The following is a 26369-nucleotide window of genomic DNA, read 5'->3' as shown; positions in this document are numbered from 1 at the left end:
ATAGAAAAGTCAACACAAAAGAAATTTCACTTCCATCCCTGTCCCCATCCACCATCTACATTTGTATTAGTGTCCTTTATCCTCCTGGTGTTACCTTACGCATATTCTTATACTCTCCCCGCCCCCTCGTCCTTTTTTACACAAATTACAGCGTACTGTCTATAGCATTCTGTGTTTCATCCTTTCCCACCTGATCATACACACTGGAGATCTTATCAGTTCAAGAGGGTCCTCCTCATTTGTTTTACAGCAAGTCGTGTTCCACTGTGTGGATGTATCAGTGTATCTAACCTATCTTTTTTACAGCTGCGTTGCTGTATTAAAAAACAATGCTGAGGTGAATAGTTGCGTATATACTTTTGTACATGTACGGGTGTATGGGCAGTTTGAGCTCCAAGACCTGAGATTGCTACTTCAAGAGTAAATAATTGGATAGGTATTGCCGGATTCTCCTCCACACACTGTTGTGCGGTCCCACCAACGGGGGATACATTTCCCCACAGCTTAGCCAACAGAATGTTGTCAAACGAGGTCTTTTGTCCGTCTGCTAGATGACAGATGATACCTTAGTTTAATCTGCATTTCTCTTGTGATGATTAAGATTTTCATCTGAGGTGTAAGGGACATTTGGTGTTTTTCTGTGAACTGTCTATTCATGGCCCTTAGTCCATTTTTCTATTGGGTTCTTGGCCTTGGTATTTTTCTTTTTAATATTGAAGACTTCTTTATTTAGCAGAGATTAGAATGGGTTCTACTGTCAACGTACTACAGAACTATAGCTTTAAAAGAGTCTTAAAGGAGTTATTCATGTCACCCTGTACTCCTTGGAAACAGGAATCCCCTAGTCCCAATTAGAGAATTTTATTAGTTTTCTGACTTAAGATGTACATTCACTATAGAAATACTGGAAGAAATGTAAACCACTCATGTTTGCACTTTCTCATATTTCTTTTCTAAGTACATAAAACACAAAGGGGACTTCTTCCCCTGTCACAGCTCCTCTTCCAGAGCTGACCATCTGGGGACATCACAGGTTTTTTCCCATACCCCCCCCCCCCCAGTTCTTCCCCCACCCTCTATTCGCCCTACTAAAAATTTATGGGTTGAAATGATTCATTTCAGCAATATCCTTTACACTCTGCTACTCCCCATTCCTCAAAGCAAGGAAACAAACAAAAATATGGTCATATTTAGGGGCTGTGATCTCTGCAAACTTAGTATCCTTCCTGGCGTCATGGTAACTTCAGAAATGGTCTTCTGCGGGGACCTGGGAGAAAAGGAAGGCGGCTTATCCTATTCGGTAATTTGCCACCATCTCAAAGTATTTGATTAAAGCGTCCTGTTGCATCTTATCTGGCCCTTCCAAATCAAGCACTTGGTTAAAAATATTTTAATTTCAGTGAGTAGCACGTCAGAAACAACAACAACAAAAACTCGAATGTATTTGGTTATTTTGGTAATTTTAAGTTAAAATTTATATTTGGAAATAAAAATTCATAATAACAAATTTTTATAAAATTGTCACACAGGGGCTTCCCTGGTGGCGCAGTGGTAGAGAGTCCGCCTGCTGATGCAGGGGACACGGGTTTGTGCCCCAGTCCGGAGGATCCCACATGCTGCGGAGCGGCTGGGCCCGTGAGCCATGGCCACGGAGCCTGCGCGTCCGGAGCCTGTGCTCCGCAACGGGAGAGGCCACAGCAGTGAGAGGCCCATGTACCGCGGAAAAAAAAAAAAATTGTCACACAGGAACACACTTTAAGATATTTCATTGACTTAGAAAAAGTTACAGACATAGCCAAAACAAATAGCTTTCATTTATAAACATGAGTTCCTTTCTTTTAGCAAAAGAAGGCTCACAGGAAATGTCAGACTGAAAACCAGCGGGATACAGCGATGCAGGGACAGCTCAACATCCCGAGCTAGGAGGCTCCTAGCCTGCTCTCCCCAGCTCGGGGCCGTGCTGCCTCTCCTCTCTGGCCTTCAGTTTCCCTGGGCACCAAAGGAGGGAAGACTGAATAACTGCTAACATCCTGCATGCCACGGTCCTTTCATTTCAGAGAACCGTATATGATCATAACAGTATCATTCTCCTTTGATTATAAATGTCAACAAAATACAACTTAACATGCTCAAAAATTTTACTACAAAGAGTGCTATGATTTTTCCCATCCTTGGTAAAGGATGGTTGAGGGCCCACATTATTAGGCCACACTCACTGCTTATATTGGAAAATGAGGAAATGCTAATGAAATTGCTTTTATGGGCTGACATTCATGGGTGGCAGAAAGGGACATTTCAGAAGGAGTGCAGGATTTGCCCTTCGGGAGTACTTCAGCTCCCAAAGCTTGGTGGCCAAGTGCACACGTGGCCACACCCATGTCTGCGTGCAGTCTGTCAAGGTCGCTGAGCACTTGTTATCGGTGAAGCGGAATGAGAGACCTCAGGATTTTCCCCCAACAACACTCCGAGCGTCTTGTAAATCATATTCATATTCATACACTTAAGCATTAATTTACATACTTGATTTCTGACAGGCCTCCCCCTCGGTGTAAAGTGAGAAGTGAATTGTTATTCAGTGTATCCGGTACAGTGGTAATGGTGCTAGCTGTGTTTTATATAATGTGCTATCTGCAGAAAGGCAGATAAGAATTTAACATCCAATTAAAAGCTGTCATTGAAAAAACTGAAAAAAAAAAAAGTGCCACCATTTTTATTATGACTCTCACCATCTTTTGAAAATTTCCATTTCAGAAGTTTGATTTGTTTCACTTTCTTGGAGCTTCTTGCCTTGGGTGCATCCTCCACATACACCAGTACCTATGGAGAAACTAGCCAGCATTCCTTTTCCTGAAGCCCTAGCCTATGGCTCTGCTTTCATCCCATAGGCTGCGCTGTGTCCCTGTTCAGGCTCAAGCCATCTTCTAATTACGAGTGCCCAGCTGACTGATTTACTGTTTCTTCCTCACACCTCACTGTGATTCTGTAAGTTGTATTTTAGTATGTTCCTATAGAATTTCTTCAATTCATGCTGCTATCAGTGTGATCAAAGTTTGAGGTTTTGCATAAGAGCCCTTCAGGTATTCTGTGGGAATGCGAGGCCCAGCAGCTGGTGGGAAGAGTTGCATTTCAGCACCATATAGTCCTAACTGTCTCCCTCTATTAATGTTGCATTTAACCTGAGAGTCAACTTAGTTTTCTTGCATATTCTCAAGTAAAACATTTAGTTCCTTTTTCAATACTAAACATGATTTTTTCTTTTTTTTTAAACAACAAGGACATGCTCGGGACAGACATCACAACACCGTGTGCTCAGATGAGTGATGTAAAAATACCATTGTCTTGTCTCCAAATGCTAATTCTAAGATCAAGGTCTTCAAGCATTTGACCATGCACATGGACCACCAAGTTCGAGGATACATTATTCCACATCGTCATGTCTATAGTTTGACAAAAACCAGAACATGTTCTCTGAAACAAGAGCATTGTCAATATCACTGAAACACATTACAGCAATGTTAAATTCTTCCATAATTCCTTGAAAATTTGTAGCATAGCATAATCACTAAAACTTGCTAATTATGAGAGCTGTTAATTTACAGTCATTTCCTCTCATAATGACTGTACCATTATCCATTTTTATTTATTCTTCATTAAGTTCAATTTCAACTACCTGATTGTGTTTGAGGTAGCTTCACAGTAGTTTTATTGCTATGAAAGTGGCATGTTTCCATGTATTACCTGGGGGATTAGATTAGATTTAAATGAGAGAGGAAAATATAGTTTATCAGTCACACCATTTCCTCACTTGGCATACAGATTAAAAAAAAATCATCCATTTCTTCAGTGATTAAAAATACAGTTCTTTTGTGAGCATAGACACAATACAAGGAATCTGTTTCTTTGCATGAAAAGTAGAATCAGTGGAAAATGACTCGAATTCTATTGCTACCTTTCGGTTAACCCGAGTGAGGATGTGCATAAGCTCAAGCTTGTGAGCATACTGTTTCATCATTGCACAAAGTGACTGGATGAACCAGGATCCATCCTTTGAATTTCGCCAGGAATAGTAACCTACAAGGCAAAATGTAACCAAAATATCATGGATAGCCAATGTTAGCTGATGTAATAAATTATGACATAATCATGAAGGTAAAAACAAGCATAAACATCCATAGGTATTATTAGCCATAAAAATAAATACATAAATAAATAAATAAATGACACCTTTGATTCCAGGGGAAAACAAAACAAAAACCAAATGGGTGCTTTATGTATACCTCTGCTTTGACAAGGAAAACAGTTGTGGACTAACTTCACCACTGAGTTACTAAGAATTTTACTTCCTGGGCTTCCCTTCCAATAGGCAAGAACAGGGTAATGCGCAGAAGATGCAAAAGCAAAGAAATAAAAAGGATCATTATAAGTAGCATCGTGTTGCAATCAGATTATTGGCTTATCCAAGAAATAACCTGCTTTACATATGCACACACATTTCAGTGTCCTAAATTTGTCTAGAGGGCATCTGAATAGAGTATAATAAACACATTATAGTATATTCAAAAGTCCAAAAAGGGGAAATAGTGTATTTATTGTTCTTTTCCCAGATTAACTATTGGATCCATTCCTTTTTTTCAGCTGTGCTGCGCGGCTTGTGGGACCTTAGTTCCCCGACCAGGGATAGAACCCGGGCCCGTGGCAGTGAAAGCACTGAGTCCTAACCACTGGACCACCGGGGAATTCCCTGGATCCATTGCTTTTAATTTGAAAGTACTTTATCTGGAAAGATGCCTGGAGGTTAAAAGAAATCACATTGACTATATTTAAAAACGTAATACTGTTTAAAAATACATTTGCCCTATATTTCCAAACTTTGTGACACCCTTAGTTATGTAAGTAAACAACTGTATGATCAATAAATATTTATTTATATGATGACACGTATAATACAACCACAAAAAAATGGAGGTTGATAACCTACTCATAAATCCTTTTTAACTTTGTTTTCCCTCATTCCATTTCTACCTGCGCATATGCTATTCAGGCTTATCCTTTCAATTTCCTATCTTCCAAAGGATTCCTAGAAAACACAGTTCTCTCCTATTCCAGGAAGTGGGCAAAGCTCTGACTTGTCCTATGTTTTAATAGTTTCCATGTGGTATCAAGTTCATGAATGACACTATGTAAGTATGCTTTCTTATAGATGCATATTTTCTAGACCAACTTTGCTAAAGACAACTTTTTGAGACTTGTCTGTGGTTAAGGTACCCTAAAATACAGACAAGTTGGCTTTTTTTTTTTTTTAATGTATTTATTTTGGCTGAGTTGGGTCTTCGTTGCTACGTGCAGGCTTTCTCTAGTTGCAGTGAGCAGGGGCCACTCTTCGCCGCGGTGTGCAGGCTTCTCACTTTGGTGGCCTCTCCTGCCACAGTGCACAGGCTCTAGGCATGCGGGCTTCAATAGTTGTGGCACGTGGGCTCAGTAGTTATGGCTCGCGGGCTCTAGAGCGCAGGCTCAGCAGTTGTCGCGCACGGGCCTAGTTGCTCCGTGGCATGTGGGATCTTCCCGGACCAGGGCTTGAACCCGTGTCCCCTGCATTGGCAGGCGGACTCCCAACCACTGCGCCACCAGGGAAGCCCCAAGTTGGCTTTTTATGGATATCAAAATCATGACAGCCTTTGGAACACACTCTTCATTGTTTAAAGTCTACATATAACATTCAGTATTAGTAAGTTTCTCACCAGGTGCTGTAGAATATGCATACAAGAAGTCCGCCTCAACTGGTATTTTCTGACAGGCCATGTCATCCTCAACACCACTGTCTGTCTCGATACCACAGTCCAGTTCTGTGCCTCGGCAAGCCTAGAGGTTAGAAAATAAACATTTATTTAAAAAGTTAAAAAAAAAAGAAAAAGAAACTAGACATTTATTTTTAAAAATATGTGTGTACATGTACAACTGTTATTTCTAAGAAATGCAAAGGCTCTGTAAAAATTGATGTTAATTATGCAGAATCCTTTTGCTAGAAGTCTAAAATTAAAATTTATTCTCTATCTCCTAAGTGGTAGTTTAAATAAACAAAAAACTAACAATAGTTCAGTAGCTTCAGGGAAAAAAATAAATTTTTTTGATAATCCACAAGTAAGTAAATTAATCCCTAATGAATCTTCAATAACCAAGTTGCTCAGTTATATATTACCTGAATAATGAAAAGTTTAGGTTTTCCAGTCAGACTTATACAACAATCCCCTCTGAAGAAACCTGTTAATTTTTTCAGATCGACAGGTCCATTTGTTCCAAAAATTTTTCCTTCCTCGCCATGGCTTAGAAGCACACAAATAAAACTGCTCCTTTTGCTATGATCTTCTTTAGAAACTGGGAAAACATTTACAAACAAGAAAAACAAACAGAAAACCAATGCAATTTTATTCAACCATTTCATATGCACTGTATGGGAATAAGATGAAGAAACTGAGAACAGAACTAAGAGATCGTGTAAACCCAACTTGGGGCAGAGCCACACACCTCAAAGCACTCTAGTGAGTTGGTATGAATAACTTGTTTTACTTACATACAATATATAGAGTAGGATCGTGTACAGTTTAGTTCCACAGTTCTCATGCTTTACTTTTATATGTGTATAATTATAGCTAGATTGTAACATAAATTGGACGACGAAGGTCATTCTTTTCATTATTTCTTACCACTGTACATTAATTCCAAAATTTCTTCACATGTAAGATCATTTTTATTCCTAACTTCATATTTCAAGTTCGTGAAGGTTTCCCAGAGGTTTGCTGCATCTACGTCTGTACCAGACCGACATGCCATCCCTTGAACAGAAAAAGTTACTTTTAGTTGCATTAAAAAAAAAAAATTTGACTTAACCTGGTGGCGCAGTGGTTAAGAATCCGCCTACCAATGCAGGGATATGGGTTTGAGCCCTGGTCCGGGAAGATCCCACATGCCATGGAGCAACTAAGTCTGTGCACCACAACTACTGAGCCTGCGTTCTAGAGCCCGCGAGCCACAACTACTGAGCATACATGCTGCAACTACTGAAGTCCGCGCGCCTAGAGCCCGTGCTCCTCAACATGAGAAGCCACCGCAATGAGAAGCCTGCACACCACAACTAGAGTAAGCTCGTGTGCGGCAACAAAGACCCAGCGCAGCCAAAAATAAAAAATATATAAAAATAAATTTAAAAAAGACCCATAAACTGCTTTGAAATGAACTATTCAGTGATTCACACAATCTACAGTAAACTTTTCCTTGCAAATGCTAAGAAAATTCAATATTCTGATCGTGGTGACACAAAGTCTCTTTCATTTCTTAGCATATAAGACATTTCATAACATAAGCTGTTATAGTGTTACAGTCACAAAGACGTCTTTCACAGCTGCTTAGATAGTGAAAAACAAAAATGCCTAACAAGAGAGGTTTGGTTAAATAAATTAAAAGTCACTTATATAATGGGATACTATATTGCCACTGAAATTTTGTAGACAAAATTTTGCCATGGGAAAATGGTCACTTAAAAAAAAAGAATAGGATCCTACTTTAAAGAAAAAATTATAAGTATATATATATATATGTATATAAACATACACACCCACATACATATTGTACATACACAAACACACACATACCACCACACACACATATGTATCAATACACACCTCACAAACTCAGAGGAACTATTTCTTTGATTTCAACTTCTCAACAATTCTAAGATACATTAGTACTTTCATAACACCTTTTTAGGAAAAACCCCACAAACCACTAGCCACTTTAGCACTGTTCATCAGGCATTCTGCTCTGTGTGGTTTCCATTAAGCCTTCTAACCACCATGAGACCGTTATCATGGCTGGCTTCATTTGCACAGATGTGGGAGCACAGAGGAGTCCAGGAACTTGGACAAAGTACTGAAGCTGGTGTGCGGACTGTACCCAGGAGTCCTGGGCTTTCCTCATGCCTTTACAAGCCTTCCACATACACGTACGGATTGACTGAACAGTGAATTCAGATTTAAAAATGCTAAAGTGCTGCCGGGGGAGGGCACACATTGAGGAAACTTAACACATATGCATAGAAAAAAGACTAGGTGTTTCTAGCTCCAAATTATTGTTGATTATCTGAGTAGTGTGATTAGGAGTGATTTCAATTTTTCTTTTGCTAATCTGTAATTTCTGAAATGTATATTATGGCCATATATTATTTTTATAAAATTAAAGTAAGCTCATCAAGGTTTTGACATTGGCAAGGCTGAGGACACCATGCAGCTGTGTGACAAGGTGACTGAATTCTGGTCCTGGTTTGTGAGCCACTTAGTAGTTGAACAAAAAATACCAGGCTGTCAGAGGCGGTTGTAAAACCTGACCTTCAAATTTCAAAGCAGAAAAGGGGCTCACTCTAAGGCTAAAGCCAGACTACAGGCCTAAGTATTTTTGGGGGGAGAGTAGAACAATTTTCCCCCTCCCCCTTTAAAGATAAGTAAGTGGGCTTCCCTGGTGGTGCAGTGGTTGAGAGTCTGCCTACCGATGCAGGGGACGTGGGTTCGTGCCCCGGTCCGGGAAGATCCCACGTGCCACGGAGTGGCTGGGCCCGTGAGCCGTGGCCGCTGAGCCTGCACGTCCAGAGCCTGTGCTCCGCAACGAGAGAAGCCACAACAGTGAGAGGCCCACGTACCGCAAAAAAAAAAAAAAAAAAGATAAGTACTTGGGATGTACTAGAGATACAACATACAATGTGATAAACATAGTTAACACTGTTGTATGTTATATATGAAAGTTTAAGAGAGAAAATCCTAAGAGTTCTCATCACAAGGAAAAAAGCTTTTTTCTAGTTTTTTAATGTTGTATCTATTGGAGTTGATGGACGTTCACTAAACTTATTGTGATAATCATTTCATGATCTATGGAATCGAATCATTAAGCTGTACACCTTAAACTTATAAGTGCTCTGTGAAATTATATCTCAGTAAAACTGGAAGGAAAAAAACCATCCAGTAAGTTCAACAATGGAAAATTCTATGGGACGAGGGCATTATAACTAGCAACGTGAGGCAGAATACCCAATGGTTGAAGGTGGTATCTCAACTTAGAGCCGAAAGTAATACAAATGGTGCCATTCCGGTTGAGACACTCATTTTCAACTACTTTTTCCTCACTCCTTATTATGAATCTAACATCAAATCTGGCTTATCTTTCCAGTGTAATCTGGCTTCTTTCCCTTTTCACCAGCACTCTGGTAGACAGCCTCCTAAACTGAATCAGCAGATTCTAGTTTCTTTAACTAAAATTAATTCTAATACGATTAATATGCAAATTCAAAGAATTATCACAGCACCAATTTAAAAATGAAAAATGAAGAAACAGCCAAAGTGTTCATTCATATGGTAAATTATGCAAGTCAAGTGAACACTATATTTAGGGAATGGGATATTATATAATCATTAAAATAACAGATATGAAAATTATACAGCAACACAAAAAATGCTTATATTACATTAAATGGAACAAGCAAAATACAATATTGCTTACTATTATGGATAAAATTAAGCTTTGAAAGATACTGTCAAGGAAAAAATATCAAGTAATACAGTAAGATGTTAAATAGCTTTTTAGGATCGTGAGGGATTTTATTTTTTACATTCTCTTAAAAAAAACCTCTGAAAGTATTATTCAATTCAAGCCATACATAGTACAGAGACTGAGAACGGGATCTGGTGATCAGGCTATGGTGAACCTAACAGCAACTTCTACAGAGCGGTTGAGGTAGAAACAGAGAAAACAGGATCAAAGGGATGGAAGGAAGTGAAGATGGCAAGTTTAAAGTACGTGTTTTTAAGATTTAGGGAAGGAGACAAAAATCAGATCAAAGCTTAAGAGGCATCAGGGTAAAAGAAAGGTCTCTTTAAGGGTGGGGAGTCTGCTTTTCAGGGGAGGAAGAGAAAGTCAACAGAATGAATGAAGGCACAGGTGAAGTGGCACAGAAAGTGGATTCAGAGCACCAACGCTGAGTCCCAGTTCTGCTACTAAATCATCCGTGGGACTCTGTGCAAGTATTTTTAACCTTTCGGCACCTAATGGTGGTTAGTTTTCAGGGTTGCTCTAAGAATTAAATAAGACAATTTCTGTGAGGTGCCTTGCACAGTTCCTGGAATGGAAAAATACTTCTACTTACTATTTGTTGAGATCCTTCCATTAACATGAAAGAGAGAGCAGGAAGATAAAGAAGCAAGGGTTACACAGAAGTCAGGGCAGAAGAGATAAACATACAGATAGAAGAGGGAGAGATTTTGATGATGGGTAGAAGATTAAGAGTTCATGTTGAATTGTAGGACCCATAGGGTCCTGCTCTATCTCTACTTCATGGCTATTCTGTGTCGTTAGTTTACTAACTAATAACATCAATTCTGTTTGTTATACTACACCAAATATAAATGGTACAAATATTTGTAAAGGATTAAAAACTATCTTATGATACATACCAGTACTTTCATGAAAGTTCTTATTATTAATTATTATACATAAACCCATTTCAGGATAATCCATTTTGTAACTATAGTCCAAGGATATTCCAGAGTCCATTGATTTGCTTCCATGTAAGATCTTTCTGTTTGGAAATCAAACAACAGTTTACAAAGAGAGAAATGACCAATGCTGCTGTTCACATTGACACAACTTCTCTAACACATAGGAACAGTTAACATTTGTTGAATATAATATGCCAGGTTGTGTGCAACAGGCTTTCCCTCACTAAAATTTCACAAAAACCCATTTCACAAATGAGGAAGTGACCACTATGAGGCTGATGGTTATGCAGATACAGTGTCAGACCCAAGGCTGAAAGCATCTGTTGAACTTCAGAGTTCAGACTTTTAATCTCTATATTTTGCTTTCCTCTAAATTTTATTAAAATTTCATCAAATTCATTTTATACTTAAATTTTTTTAAACTTTCTAAAATATTTTATCCTTTAAGGTAAGAGTGAAATCATAAAAATTACCCTGAAATGATAGGGAAATCAAAAAAGGCAACTATGACTCAAAACACAATATTTATCACAATTCCTAAATTGTTCCTTAAACCCTGTGCGCTGAACAAACTAATAATTTATTGCTACATAGAATCACTGTTGTAAATAATTGAAAATACTTGTCTAAAGGTCACTTATTCAAAAACCTCTGTTATCTAGACCAGGGTCAATAAACTTTTTCTCAAAGCGCCAAATATTAAGTATTTTAGGCTGGCTGGCTGCCTGTACAGACTCTGCTGCAGCCCACTCCATCCAACTGGTGGAAGTCGCCCAGGACAATATGTAAACGAATGGGTGTGGCTATGCTTCAATAAAACTTGACCAAAACAGTCTGCAAACCTGACCCTTGAGCTGGACCAGGAATCAGGAAACAACAGCCAAACACTGATACCTAACGTCCATGTACCCACACACTCAACCTGGGGGTATTTCACGTTATATGCAATTCTAAAAATATTGTTGGAAAAGGATAGTAAATTACTATCTTTTAAATTAGTAAATCATGTTCTGTATGATAGGAAAAAGTAGGAAAATGTGTAAATCAGTTTAAAAGGGTTTAAAAAAAGGCAAGAAACCTCTAAAATGAGACTGCCTTTCAAAAGGTTAATTTCTAGGCAAATTCCTTTGCTTAACAAATACTGCAAAAATCCTTATCGGTAACCTGTTAATAGCTCTGCTGTAACAGTATTGTTTAGTACTAAAATTAGTTTATAATTCCCTGGGTGGTCCAGAATAATAATACTGGACCCCAGAAATAAACTTTTAGAATTAAATGTACCACAAGAGATCCCAAATGGATAATAACAGACATGAATTAAGAGTGTTTGAGCTCTATCTTTTCCCTTTCTCCATTTGCTGGTTATTGGAAGCATTAATGAGCAGAATATTCCAAAAAGGAAGACTGAGACAAAGAGTAAAAGATAATCTATAACCAGGCAATTCTTCCCCAGACTGAGAACTGGCATTTTATTTTAGCCTTAAAACTCACAAATAAACAGGAGGCCAGGGGCTTCCCTGGTGGCGCAGTGGTTGAGAGTCCACCTGCCGATGCAGGGGACACGGGTTCGTGCCCCGGTCCGGGAAGAACCCACATGCCGCGGAGCGGCTGGGCCCGTGAGCCGTGGCCGCTGAACCTGCGCGTCCGGAGCCTGTGCTCCACAACGGGAGAGGCCGCAACAGTAAGAGGCCGCGTAACGCAAAACAAAACAAAAAAACAGAAAAAAAAAAAAAAAACAGGAGGCCAAAAAACTCCCCCAAACACAAAACCTCTCATCCTGCACAGAGATTCGGAGGGTGCATCTGCTTCTCCTGGGTCATCCTTCTGCTACTAGGGTAGGGTTTCTGACTACACGTCAGGTACCCTCCAACCTCCCCGCAGTTCTGTGAAAGTTTTATTTTAAGGAGGAGATTCAGAGAGGATAATGTATAGCCATGCAGCTGTCACATGAGGTAGGAAGTCACCTGGGCCTCTCTGGCTTGAAAGCCCATATTCTTTCTGCTTCCTCAAAGTTTGCTGTATTACATACACCCGTCTTTGCTTGTATGAGATTCCATTTAAATACTCACGTCTGTGAAGTTTTAATGGATTTCGAATCCACTGAATTTTCATTGTTCTCCATGGATACTTTTATTAACTAGAATATAAAGAAAACAGATGTTAATCAAAATCAGTCATTATAAGATCACTGCATTAATTATTCCAATGATTATTTCTCTAAATAAACACAGTATATGGATATTTTCATATTAGCAGTTCCATCACTCTCCCAGCTTCACCTCTACTATTCAAGGCTTCTGTGAGTCAAACCTGAGAACAATCCTTTGTAAAGGTATGTGTAAGGTCACCCATTTCTCTGTCTCTTTCGTTTTTAATTGAGCTATGAAGTACACAGTGCACAGACAGGAAGTGTGCAGCCTGATATATTTTTACATTTGGATACCCCACCAGATCAAGATACACACTGCAACTTGTTTCTATTACGACAGATCTGGTCATTGGTAAGAACTCTGCCTTCCAACTCAACAGTTAAAACAAAAACCAAAAACGGTCTACCTCACATAACACTATTCTACAATGCTTAAATTCCCAAGAGATTCAGCACCAGGAAGTTCCAAACCTCCACATAATCTTTACTCTTAAACTAGACGTGAAAATCCCACTTTCTCATTTAAGGTGGTGGACCGGCTTTAGGAAACCTGGAAGTAAAAACTAAAGTTCCTGCTTTCATTCTTCTGTCAGACAATTGTTTACCGCCCACAGCGAGTGAGTCCTTCTAATCAAAGCAGCTCTCACTTACGGAGCATTTATTATACAGCGGGTACTGTGCTAGGCATCTTATCTTTTATTTCCCCAACAACCTGAAAAGTCAGGAAACCCAGCTCCTAGTGATTACGTGACTTTGTCCACAGACGCAAAGCTCAGTGATGGAGGCCCTCTTCTTCCCACTCTCCCCTACTGCTTCCTAAGAAGCCAGGTCCTTACTACCTGTCTGGAGTTCTACCACGTCTTCTCTAGCTTCCCCAAAGCAAAGGTACTTCTATGGCAATCTGCCTCCCTAAATAAAGAATACAGAAAAACAAGGACAAGACATTTTCCTCCAGCCTCTAGAAGTCCTGCCTATCTCAAAACTTCCAATCAAAATAGAACTTTTAACCTAACTCCCACGCTAAAATCAGAAATCTTAAAAGAATACACACCCCATCAACAGGACTCACTCAACCACAAAAGGCTTTACAGAAAGTCCTAGGCTCCCTCCCCCTTTTTAAATTTAAATTTTTAAAATTATGATAAAATATACATAAAATCTATCATTTTTTTTTTTTGCAGTATGCGGGCCTCTCACTGTTGTGGCCTCTCCCGTTGCGGAGCACAGGCTCCAGACGCGCAGGCTCAGCGGCCGTGGCTTACGGGCCCAGCCGCTCCGTGGCATGTGGGATCTTCCCGGACCGGGGCACGAACCCGTGTCCCCTGCATCAGCAGGCAGACTCTCAACCACTGCGCCACCAGGGAAGCCCAGAAATCTGAATTTTTTAAGACTAGTATTTAAAACAGTTTCTATCTGATAAGGATTTCTGAGGAACAAACACTATGACATATTTTGTTCCCTTTGTTTTTTTTTTTTAAACCAATGATGACGGCTTTATGAAGTCATGTGGCAGGGTCAACAAACACACTTTTACATAAACAAGAAATAAACCCCTTCCTTTAAAGTCTTTCACAGAATCGTACCTGATCCACCATGCCAGAATTAATCTCTTCCACCTATATATTTACTTAGCACGTAATTAGAACCCTTCTTGTATTTTCATTTTATCCTGTTTTGGATTTTTTTTTAAATTAATTAATTTTTGGCTGCACTGGGTCTTCGTTGCTGTGCACGGGCTTTCTCTAGTTGCAGTGAGCAGGGACTACTCTTCATTGCAGTGCATGGGCTTCCCATTGCGGTGGCTTCTCTTCTTGCGGAGCACGGGCTCTAGGCCCTTGGACTTCAGTAGTTGTGGAGCACGGGCCTAGTTGCTCCGTGACATGTGGGATCTTCCTGGACCAGGGCTCGAATCCATGTCCGTTGCACTGGCAGGCGGGTTCTTAACCACTGTGCCACCAGGGAAGTTCTGGATTGCTTTTTATGTGTGTGTATTTGTTACTCTCATAACACCATGACATAGTGATGGTTTTTCCTCTCTCAATTCCACCAATAAGCAACAAGCATGCTATATGCTGGTCCCACTGGATTCTTTGAACGGTTTAAAAATAATTTTCTCTCAGGGTCTTCACACTTGCTATTCCCACTACCTGGAATACTAGCCTCACTGATATATTATGTTATATAATATTATATAAGATAATATGACTTATTTTGCTCAGGTCTCTATTGAAAGGTCACCTCTCCCAGATGTCTTCCCTCATCCTATTTCACTTTCTTTCTTTTTTCTTTTTTTTTTTTTTGCAGTGCGCAGGCCTCTCACTGTTGTGGCCTCTCCCGTTGTGGAGCCCAGGCTCCGGACGCGCAGTCTCAGCGGCCATGGCTCACGGGGCCAGCCGCTCCATGGCATGTGGGATCTTCCCGGACTGGGGCATGAACCCGTGTCCCCTGCATTGGCAGGCGGACTCCCAACCACTGCGCCACCAGGGAAGCCCTATTTCACTTTCTTTACTCTGCTGATATGCAATCAACAAGGATCCTGGAACAGAAATCTTGAGGAATTGCTGAGACAGAAAGTAGGAAATATCAGGGAAAGATTCCTGAGGTGATGGGAATGATTTTGGGAAATTGAGCTGAGAGAACATTAAAAGTGGAACAGAAGTGGGTAGAAGTGGAAGGAAGGAGAATTTTAGGGTCATCTCTTGGTGAGCTGCCTTTGGAGCAGTTGACGGATTGTCCCTTTCTTTTCTTATGGTTGGCTGAATAGTGAGTAGTCAGAGTATTTCCCCGCAGGTTTTAAGGAATAAAAGTGTACATTGAAACCTGGTAAACAGAGTACCCACATTAGCAAATAACACAAACTGGAGTTTGGCACCCAACTTGTTTGCCAAACCCAACTGATTTGGCACAACTCCGAAGATAAGTCCAGCCATCCCAGTGTCCCGTCACAAGCAACAGAGGCAGACAGAAAAAGGGAATAACCAAGAAATCACTGACTATTCAAGAAAAACTGGCACCATGAAAGAGACACCAAACCCAACAAAAATATTAAAACAAACAGAAAAAGAAGTAATTATGAGTTTTTCTGAGCCTACTGTGTGTAATTTAAAAACTAGAAACACCGGAAATCAGTGAGAAGGCAGATAATGACTAGAACAAAAAAGTCATTGCTCAATTTTGGGTTTCAAAAGAGAGATTTAAATTCCAAGACAGACAATAGTTTGAAAGCCAAACATATTTGACTTTAGTTGAAAGAAAAGGTTGTCTGCTGCCAGTGTCCTTGTCCTCACAGTGAGACACAGCCGCCGCCACCCCCGCCCCCACCCCGCCTCTGCAGGAGGCCCTCCACCACTAGCAGGTAGGTCTGGCTCAGTCTTCTATGGGGTCACTGCTCCTTCCCCTGGGTCCCGATGCGCACACTACTTTGTGTGTGCCCTTCAAGAGTGGAGTCTCTGTTTCACCCAGTCCTGTCAGCTGACCTTCATATACTACTGAAAATTTATATAATGATAAATAAAATCCTCACTGCATCAGACTTGCGCACATTTGCTTTCTGCTTGTCACCATCTGCTTTTCCCACATGAAAGCACCAAATCCACACGCTTGGGCGCAGAGCTTTGGTTCCTGCAGAACTTACTTAAGAGTTAACTCAGCATTACCTCACCTCCATTAGCTAATGCCTGGCTGAATATAAGTTATTCTGGACACGGTGATCTCATCTCAGAGGATTAAAAAAACTGTCCCCCAAGGGAAAAAAATGCCCTATATGATGACGAGAGTTTAAGGTCTTAGAACACTTTCATTTGACAAAACACAAATAGGAAAATATACAATAGGGCTTAAAAAATATATATATATTGTGTGTGTGTATATATATATATATGATGAATTACTACTCAGCCAGAAAAGAGAATGAAATTTTGAATAAATCCATAAACAGAAAATAAATTAGTGGTTGCCTAAGTTTAGGGGTTTGGATAGAAATTGGGGATGACTGCTGATGGTTATGAGGTTTCTTTTGGGGTGATAAAAATGTTCTAAAATTGACTGTGGTGATGGATACATTACTCTGTGAATATACTAAAAACCACTGAATTCTATAGTTTAAATTGATAAACTGTATAGTATGTGAATTATGTCTCAATAAAGCTATTTAGAAAGTAAAAAAAAAATAATAAAAATAACAAATATATTGTAGCACAGCAGTGGACTGAACACTAATTGCTTCTTAGTGTACTGAGTATGTAATTCTTTCCATCAGTTCAGGATGCTGATGATAATAAATTTCTAAACATATATTGGGTCCCAGAGAAGTTCTAAGTAGATCAATTGGCATTAGATGGCAACCTGGAACCTGGGTCTTAGAATCAGGTCTCTGAGTTCCTAGATCCCTTTAATACTTGCCACTGAAGCTACGACAGTCAGATTTTTCAAAAGTTAAAAAATGTTGTCAGTAGAAATTTACTGTCACTCTAAAATACATAAGCCTTTCAGGCTGTGTTTTCCTAAAGTGAAAAGTTGCAATGATTTCCCAATTTTTTATTGTGGTTAGCCAACTAAAGGGACCGTTGCATAATGCCACAATGAAGTTAAGCAGAATAAATTATCTACAGAGTTCAAAGAGAGAAATAAAAATTGATTTCTAAAACTGAAATTTCTATATGAAGTTACAAAGTATCAACCTTTTAGGAAAAATAACCAACAACAACCTGCTATTAAAAATGGCTTGAGGGAGGGAGGGAGATGCAAGAGGGAAGAGATATGGGAACATATATATATATGTATAACTGATTCACTTTCTTATAAAGCAGAAACTAACACACCATCGTAAAGCAATTATACTCCAATAAAGATGTTTAAAAAAAAAAAAAAAAAAAAGGCTGAGGACTTCCCTGGTGGTGCAGTGGTTAAGTCTGCCTGCCAATGCAGGGGACAGAGAGAGGTTCGAGCCCTGGTCTGGGAAGATCCCACATGCCGCGGAGCAACTAAGCCCACGAGCCACAACTACTGAAGCCCGCACACCTAGAGCCTGTGCTCCACAACAAGAGAAGCCACCGCAGTGAGAAGCCCGCGCACCGCAATGAAGAGTAGCCCCACTCGCCGCAACTAGGGAAAGCCTGTACGCAGCAACAAAGACCCAATGCGGCCACAAATAAATAAATACATAAATTTATTTTTTTAAAAAAATGGCTTGAAAGTTGTGCCTATGGTAGAGATTTCAAAATGAGATATTACGTTAGGATAACCAGTTTAAGTTATTCCTACTTAGTTAACCTGTCACCCATCAGTGGGTTTTTCTTGGTGCCTGTCCTATGAGGAAACTGCAGTAAGGTCTAAAACCTGGCCTTTGCCCTACCAAACGAGTTTTAAATCTCAAGATGAGACATAAGAACCAACATCACTTACTTCTGAATCATCTCCACAAATACGAGTATCTTCAAAAAAATTATAAGTAAAAATTTACCAAAACAGGTAGCCAAAGAAAAGCCCAAAGAATCATAACACAATATGTGATTTGAGTGTTGTGTAATAACAGGTCCTCTTACTGTTGGCTAATAGGGGCTAGACTCTGAGCTAAAAGGTACATTTATCTATGCATGTGTTCATTATTTACATATTTCTAGTTAGTCCTTCCAACGATGCTTTGAGGCATAATGAAATTTCCATTTTATAGTTCAGTTGACTGAGGCTGAAAGCAGTTAAGTAACTTTTTTTTTTTTTTTTTTTTTTTTTTTCTTTTTGCGGTATGCGGGCCTCTCACTGTCGTGGCCTCTCCCGTTGCGGAGCACAGGCTCCGGACGCGCAGGCCCAGTGGCCATGGCTCACGGGCCCAGCCGCTCCGCGGCATATGGGATCCTCCCAGACCGGGGCACGAACCCGTATCCCCTGCATCCGCAGGCGGACTCTCAACCACTGCGCCACCAGGGAGGCCCAGTTAAGTAACTTTTAAGTGGGAGAGCCTGGATTCAAACTCAGATCTGTCAGCTTCCCACACTTCTACATGGCTTAGTTCTACAAAGGAGGGGTAATGCTATCAATAATTTCAAGCAAGGAAACAAAAATCCACAACCTAGAAACACTAAGATGAGAGAGGAAGCATACATAAACATGATAGAAACTGACTGCAAGGACAGTGAAATAGGATAAAGTGCACTCATTCCCACCCACGAAGAAACCAGGAATGATGTTTATGGCGTTTTGGGTGCCCCTGGGTAACTTACTTCTAAAAGTAAGATTACTCTATTAAGCATTTAGGATGTCATTCAGACACTTTTTTCTATGTCTCTATTTGCCTCTAAAGGAGAGGTGAAGCCTTTTCACCATGACTTGTGGGGAGATTAGTCAGTCCTCTCTCAGTATCCATAGAAGATTGGCTCTAGGACACACCCCCTTCCTCCTCCTTCCAGGGATACCAAAATCTGCAGATGCTCGAGTCCTTTATGTACAATGGTGTAGGAGAAGTGGCCCTCCAGATCTGGTTAAGAACCTACAGACAAGGAGGGTGGCCCATCCTTTGGCCAAAGAACTTGAAAAACATCGGGATTCTATTTATTACCAATTAGAGTGGACAAAGTCTCAAAAGCAGTCATGTTTCCAGATTTGGTAAGTGAAACAGAAAGAAGAAAATACTTTTTACACAACAGTTTGGATAAGAGGAGATTTCTGCTGTGACGTACTAGAGGTTTTATTGAAATCGTTTCCCATCTGGTCCCTGCATTTCTTTGGGAAGAGTCACCAAACCGGATATTGTCATTGGGCCTGGTAAAAGTCAGACTTTTAATATTTATTTTGTAATAAAGGAGGAATCTCACACATGGCAAGTAAAATTAAATACAGGAGAAACTTAAATAAGCTCAGTTGTGCCACACCAACAAAACCATTCTTTCTTTTTCTCTGGCAAGGACCGCACCACCAGGAAGACACAGACGGGAGGCCTTCCCCACCATTCAAAAGCCACAAGCCAGAAAGGACACAATGCTTACTAAGTGCAAGGGGCCTGTTTCCCTCACCTGAAGTCTTGTCCTAAGATGGTATCTCTGGAGGGGCAGGAGAAATGGGAAAGTCCTTGCAGACCTAAACATTGTGTTAGGAAATAAATGTAGAATGAAGGATCTTGGATGCCCTTTATAAAAATTATAGATAACCTGTAAGGCCTCCTCCCTCCCACTGAGAATCACTCCTCTGTAGAAGGGATTCAGTTTTACAACCACCTGCCAGAGAAGGTCTGAACTGCGAAAAGCCAGAGTCAGTAGTATTTATTTATTGGTCACTTGTACCATAACAACTGACTGAACACCAACCGTGTGCAGAGTCGTAAACCCTGAGTGTTTGAAGTAGTGGAGACCAAGATCCAACCCCTATGTGTGACTCGCACCAGAGCTCACTGTATTCAAAAGTGGCTCAACAAGACAGGTGCCAGTGTTCAGGACAAAACAGATAACTTTATTTTACTCTACCCTAATGCAGAAACTCTGTAAGCAACTTGAAGATCAAAATAGGGAGAGAATTAACATTACTTAGAGATTTACAAGGCACTGTCACAGACATCTCATTTTATCCCTATAATAACCCTGCGAGGTATGTATATTACTCCTGCCTAATTGATGGATGAAATAGGAGGTGTTGCCCTTGGGATGTGGCCTCGGGTCCTATGACAGCATAACTATCCCATTACATTTGTACTTGTTAAATGTGTACACGACAGTATCTAACAGTCTAAGGATTCCACATCTTTTTTTAGATCCAACACCAGCGCTTCCCATCTTTGAGGCAGAGACTAAAGAACTATCTGATACCAGGCACCAGAACTGACCTAACGCCATTCATGAAACTGAAGACTGCTTTCCAGCATCAGAAGGGGGATGAACCAATAGGAGATGGTGTTAAATTGGATTTGAAAGCAAAACAGAAAAGAAGCATTATAATTGCCTCTATCAGATGTCAGTCTCTTAAAATCGCAGGAGGTAAGACTTTCTTTTTTCAGGATAGCAAAAGCAAATCTGATGTAATTGGATACAATGTTTCACTTCTTTCTTACTGGGAACAGGTTTTATTGCTACACTCCAATAAACTGTTCATTCCTTCATTCATTAAAACACATTCTAACGTTCAAAAGCCTTCATTGCAAAAGAGCAAAGCAAAACCATCAGGTTGGGATAGGGGTGATTTAAGCTTTGTATTTCATTCTTAGAGATCACGTAACTACCATACATTCAGAGTGGCTGAGCGCATTTTGACACAGGCTGGTCTACGCAGCTTGCTGAGCACCTCCTAATACGAACCTGCATAAACACATTGTTACAGCAACTCTGCATTTCAACTCTACCATTCCTTTCTAGTCCGCATCATTTAATTATAATTTGCTAAGCAACCTTAAAATAGGATTTTTTTTCTACATAGGGCATAATTATTAAAAAGCATAATACTGTAGTATTGGCATTCATTTGTGCCAGGCCCCAAATATGGGGAAAGACAATACGGAACAAGATAACAAGAAAAACACAGTTCCTTGTGGAATTTGCTTAGGAGCTAATAGGGGAGAGTGTAAAAATAAGCAACTGCAAAGGATATGACACTTTCCTCTTAGGATGAGATGGATGCCAAAGGAACACATAATAGCTAGACTTAACCTTGAAATGTTTAATGAGAACAGAAACATAAATAGGAGTTCCTCAAGCAAGTGTGTGGTGATGGGAAGAGAGAGAGAATGCAAGACTGTTCCAGGCAGAGAACAGTTAGTGTTAAGATCAGCATGGCTCTGCAGAAAGTGAAACGGTGCCATATGAAAGATTAGGCAGGGGAAGGGGACCAAGGAGCCAACCTATGCTTGGCTTTGTTAACCGTGTTAAGGGACTAGGTTATCCTATGACCAAAGGAACAGCTTTCTGGATTTTTATTCTGTAAAGATCCCTCAGCCTGTGCTATAAAGAATGGACTGGAGAGGGGCCAGAGGGGCCTCCTGTAGCCAGGTGAGAGCTTAGGGTGGCTTAAATCTGAGATGGACAGAAGGGGCCAGATCCAGTGGATATTTAGGAGGGCCGGGAGGCTTGGCGGCTAACTGGAGGAGCCGGGAGAGGAAGCTGATAAGGTTGGTTCCCAGTTTCTTGGCTTGGGAGCCACTTATTGAGAACTGGGAAAGAGGCAGCTGCCTTGGGAAGTAAGGCTTGAGAGCACACCCACTGAAAACAAGAGTGACTAAGGCACTCTTATTCAGCATGGGCTGAGGGGATTTCAAAGCCTAAGGGATTTGGGCCATGGATACACAGTCACCCGCAGGAGCTAGAAGGATGCATGGAGGCCTTCAGGTCTGAAAGTGAATAGGAGTTTAATACTTGAAACTACCTCTTTGGAAAGCGGAGTCACCCGTCAACCTGATAATACCTAGACAAAGAAGGCAGCAGAGACCAAGTCCTCACCAGCAATGGGAGGATAAGCCCTGAGGGCCAGAGCCCTTAGGACAGCACCAGCCCGCCTCCTGCCCTCAGGTCATCTTTTCTCCTTGCCCAGCCTCCTCACCACCTTCCCGATTAAAATTTCAGCCTTCGATCCCCGCTGCCTCCCGCTCCCGGGTCCGACCTCCTACCCCCCGGCCTCAGCGCCTCCGCCTGGGCCTCCCGCGCCTCTCCTCCCCAGGTTCAGCGACCCGTGTCAAGCCTCCTGATACCAGGCTTCAGCGACCCGACCCGGGTCTCCCGACACCCCCCATTCTCGGCCCGGCCACCTGTCCCCCGGGCTCGGCGTCTCCGGCTGGGTCTCCGCTCCCCAGCCTCCCGCTATCCGCCCTCCACATCCCACGCGGATCTCCCACCACCCCCGGCCCAGCCTCTCGACCCTCGGTCCGGCCTCCCGTCCCCCAGGCTCGGCATCTCCAGCTGGATCTCCGCTTCGCAGCCCAGCCTCCCGTCCCCGGGCCGGGTCTCTCGATCTGCGGGCTTCAGGGCTCGTCCTCGCCCCCGTGGTCGCGCCAAAACAAAGGATCCGCCGCCCGGACCAGGCACGTCTCCTCCGTCTCCCCGGGGCAGCTGCAGGCCGGTGCAGGCCCCCGGGGCAGGCGCTGAGCTTGGGAGAGTGGAAGGAACCAGCCCAGGGCCTATGGCGCCAAAGCGAGAAGCGTCGAGGGCATATCTCACCTCTCAGCCCCCACGCCACAGGGACCAACTCGCTCTGCTGGGCTCGGTTCCTGCTCTGCTTCCGCCGCAGCCGCGCTCAGAGGTAGGAGCCCGAGCAGCCCCGCCCCCCTCTGGCCCCACCCCGGTCCCGCCCCTCAGCTCCGCGAGCTCCGCGCCGCGCCGACACGTCCTTCGGCCCCGGCTCCCTCCGCCCGAGAACACCGCCCCCTCACAGGCCCCGCCCCGCCCGAGAACACCGCTCCGCCCGAGAACACCGCCCCCTCACAGGCCCTGTCCCGCCCGAGAACACCGCTCCGCCCGAGAACACCGCCCCTTCACGGGTCCCGCCCCGCCTGAGAACGCCGCTCAGCACGAGAACACAGCCCGAGAACGCAGCTCACTCACGGGTCCCGGGAGCTTCTGGCTTCCAGGCACGCTTCCGGGCCGTTCTAGGCCCTTCCCGGCCTCCGCTCCCTTTCAGTCCCCGTCCTGCCCCAGAACGCTGTCGTCTCTCGGGCCCGCGCTCTCCCCACTTCCCGCCCCAGCCGCGCCCCCGCGCCAGGTTTGAAGACTCGGTCCCGCCACAGAGGGCGGGTCGCGTGTCCTGCCAGCTGCAGAGGACCCACGGCTTCCCGCCCACAGGGAGCGTCTCTGGAGGTAAACGGAGGGAAACCCGAAGGCCTCGCCGGGCCCCGGGGGCAGGGAGAAGGGAGTCACGGGCGGGCCCTGCGGGAGGACGGTGAGCGGGTCGCGGCCTGCCGGTAGTCCCCGCTTCCCCTCGGGCGACCGGAGGCCTTCCCTTACGTCACCCCGAATTCCCTGTCCCGAAACCAAAAGCTTTAACCGCCCTGCTGGGCCGCCTCCTGTCTTGGGTCACGAACCCTTTTCAGACTCTTGAGTCATTTTCGCAAAAGAATGTACCAACCCAATTGAGCACGAAATTCTCCATCAAATTTCAAGAGGTTCAGGACATTCTGACAAGTCAGGGGCCCCAGGTGAAGAACTCTACCACTTCCAGCACTTTTGTTTACTTGGGTATAAGTGAAGGCGCTGGTTTGTTCACAGATACACATCGTTCTGAGTATGGCTACCGTTCCTTGAGTGCTTACGTGTGTTCTCACATTGTGGCAATGCATTTTCTTTTTCTTTCAGCAACCCCTGCAGGTAGTAATTCCAGTTTCCACCTGGGCTTAATTAAAAAGGCTAAGGAGTTTGCTCTTGTTAAGGGCTACACGAGTTAAACTCAGATCCTAGGAGTAAAACCTAGGCCTTTATCCCTGCCACGTTGAGAGAGGACCAGTGTTTGGCAGTCCTTTTTCTGCTGCAGTAAAACTGAAGAATAGGACCCACTCCCAACCTGCACGGTGGTTGGCATGCAGTTATTTGTAAGGCAGGCACTAGTGTACTAGTTTTTTTAACTAGTCCTATTACCCCGTAGTGATGCTCAAACCCCTTCCTGTGCTAAACTCTCTTACCAAAATTATGCTCTAGTTAAAGCAGCGGCAGCAGCAGCGGTTTTCTGGTTTTTGTGTAAATTACACTTATTAGTTTGGAGAAACTTTTATTATAGTAAAGTAGCTGGCTAGAAGCAATGTGGGAAGTTTTCTTTCTACAGAGGTGTCTCAGAGACACCTGAACCTGATCTGGGCCTGGGAGGGGAAGACTTCTGGAAGGGTGAGCGGGGCATTCCAGGGGAGGGAAACATGCAGGAGGGCTCTTGCAGTGGGCCAGGTGCAGGCAATGGTCATCATCATTCATTTGGTGAGCAGGCTGAACAAGAAGAAGTCGAATGGGTAAGTGGTTGAGGGCCAGATTCTGGAGAGTTTGGACTTCTTGAGGTAAGCTTTAGCGTGCCTTAAGTGATGCTCTGAATCATTAATGAGTGTCCCTAGGAAAAACTATGAACATGGTCTTTTTAAAATTTATCGGCGTATAGTTGGTTTACAGTGTTAATGAGCTTGTTTCAGGTGTAGAACAGTGATTCAGTTACGCATATATTCATTCTTTTTCAGATTCTCATATAGGTTATCACAGAGTATTGAGTAGGGGTCCCTGTGCTGTACGGTAGGCCCTTGTTGCTTATCCGTCTCGCAGATAGTAGTGTGTGTGTGTTCATCCCAAGCTCCTGATTTACAGCCCCCCCCGCCCCCCGTTTCCTCTTTGGTAACCATGAGTTTGTTTTCAATATCTGGAAGTCTGTTTCTGTTTTGTAAATAAGTTCATTTGTATCATTTTTAAAAGAAATTAGATTCCACATATGAGTGATATCATATGATATGTCTTTCTCTGCCTTTAGGTAGTATGATAATCTCTAGGTCCAGCCATGTTGCTGCAAATGGCATTATTTTGTTCTTTTTTATGGCTGAGTAATATTCCACTGTATATGTGTACCACATGTCTTCATCCATTCCTCTGTTGATGGACATTTAGGTTGCTTCCATGTCTTGGCTGTTGAAAATGGTCTTAAGGGTGATTAGTCTGGCAGAATTAGGCTCTTTGGATGGGAGATCCTGTGGGGATGGTAGAAAGGTGGAACTGGATAAAACTGTACCACTGGATGTTTTCTTCCTTATAGGAGACTTCTGGGAAATTTAAATATGAGTTACTCTGTTCAAGCATAGACAGGCAAGGTGACTGAAGTAGGAAAAAAAGAAAAAGTCAATTAGTATATTTAATAATTTTGTAAGGTGTTATTCATCTGGGAAGTAAACTATTATTGCTGTAAATGAAGTTTAATCACATACTTCATTGTGAATACTTTAGCAGTGGGAGAAATAGTATAAATGTATTACAAGAGGCCATAAAGGTGGGCTTCCCTGGTGGCACAGTGGTTGAGAGTCCGCCTGCCGATGCAGGGGACGCGGGTTCGTGCCCCGGTCTGGGAAGATCCCACATGCCGCGGAGCGGCTGGGCCCGTGAGCCGTGGCCGCTGAGCCTGCGCGTCCGGAGCCTGTGCTCCGCAACGGGAGAGGCCACAGCAGTGAGAGGCCTGCGTACCGCAAAAAAAAAAAAAAAGAGGCCATAAAGGGAATTATATTAAGAAAACACTGCCAAATACCAGAACATTACTAAATATTAGAACTGGAACATATGCAGAAAACACAAGATACTGCTCAATCTATTCTCAGGGCAGAGGGAGAAGTTCGAGTTGGGGAATAGGAACTGACTTGTGATTAGACAAGAAAAGAAACTAGGAGAACTGGGCTAGAGAGAGCCATGCGAGGTAGGCTTCAGCTGTCCCTAGAAACCAGTAGTCGTGAACCATGGGCCTCATGGTCCAGCTGCTCCTGGGGACCAGGCCGTCAAGTGTCACCGATGAAAAAGTCTAGGCATAAACCTCTGGAAACCAGGGCTGCTTAGGTCGGCTGAGTCATCGCTTCACCCTCACTCTCACTGTCCCTTCTCCCGCTATAGTTACTCTAGAAACACTAAGCCAACCTTTTTTCTAGCCTGACCACCTTTAGTTGTGAAACTGGTATCAAAAATGGTTAAACAATCATTCCCGTGCGATGCTAAGAAATAAATAGTAAAGCTCTTAAGCCTGCTATTTTAAAATACAGCAAATACTTTTCTTTGGGT

At 42.5% G+C, this 26369-nt stretch overlaps 2 protein-coding genes and 1 long non-coding RNA gene across 12 annotated transcripts in view; 2 read left to right on the top strand and 1 right to left on the bottom strand.

Annotated features, from left to right (window-relative positions):
• Positions 1-1932, top strand: part of LOC308608298 — a 45953-nt gene extending 44021 nt beyond the window's left edge. Inside the window, exon 4 of the long non-coding RNA XR_014014136.1 lies at positions 1843-1932. This is a non-coding gene — a long non-coding RNA (uncharacterized lncRNA). The remainder of the gene's footprint in view (positions 1-1842) is intronic.
• On the bottom strand, positions 1742-22901 carry CASP3 (caspase 3). 2 transcript variants are annotated; one of them, XM_081221181.1, is made up of 8 exons: positions 22812-22877; positions 19692-19755; positions 12605-12672; positions 10491-10615; positions 6702-6830; positions 6197-6372; positions 5739-5859; positions 1742-4071 (listed from the first exon to the last, which is right to left on the bottom strand). In XM_081221181.1, exons 3-8 carry the CDS (start codon positions 12655-12657, stop codon positions 3848-3850), a joined length of 828 nt encoding a protein of 275 aa, XP_081077307.1. In that variant the 5' UTR covers positions 12658-12672; positions 19692-19755; positions 22812-22877; the 3' UTR covers positions 1742-3847. The 2 variants fall into 2 exon arrangements, with proteins under 2 accessions (XP_081077307.1, XP_081077306.1); XM_081221180.1 differs by lacking the exon at positions 19692-19755 and having other exon boundaries at positions 22812-22901.
• Positions 22902-23115: 214 nt separating this feature from the next.
• PRIMPOL (primase and DNA directed polymerase) overlaps positions 23116-26369 on the top strand; it is a 60789-nt gene continuing 57535 nt past the window's right edge. For 6 of the 9 annotated variants that reach the window (XM_081220988.1, XM_081220991.1, XM_081220990.1 and 3 more), the window contains exon 1: positions 23116-23447. The gene's annotated coding sequence lies outside the window, so the exon portion shown is untranslated. The remainder of the gene's footprint in view (positions 23448-26369) is intronic. The other 3 variants (XM_081220993.1, XM_081220987.1, XM_081220992.1) reach the window with 3 other exon arrangements.

This window comes from Mesoplodon bidens, assembly GCF_964165515.1.
Source record: "Mesoplodon bidens genome assembly, chromosome: 20".
NCBI classification, from domain to species: domain Eukaryota; kingdom Metazoa; phylum Chordata; class Mammalia; order Artiodactyla; family Ziphiidae; genus Mesoplodon; species Mesoplodon bidens.
This window is presented reverse-complemented; position numbering and strand designations above follow the sequence as displayed.

What these genes read in the sequence shown, in the direction of transcription:
- CASP3 (XM_081221180.1), bottom strand. Translation starts at nt 12,657, where the DNA reads ATGGAGAACAATGAAAATTCAGTGGATTCGAAATCCATTAAAACTTCA. An exon ending in TCCATTAAAACTTCACAGAC is followed by an intron (nt 10,616 to 12,604) that starts GTGAGTATTTAA and finishes ATTTCCAAACAG; the next exon opens with AAAGATCTTACATGGAAGCA. An exon ending in TGCATATTCTACAGCACCTG is followed by an intron (nt 4,072 to 5,738) that starts GTGAGAAACTTA and finishes TTTGCCTTGTAG; the next exon opens with GTTACTATTCCTGGCGAAAT.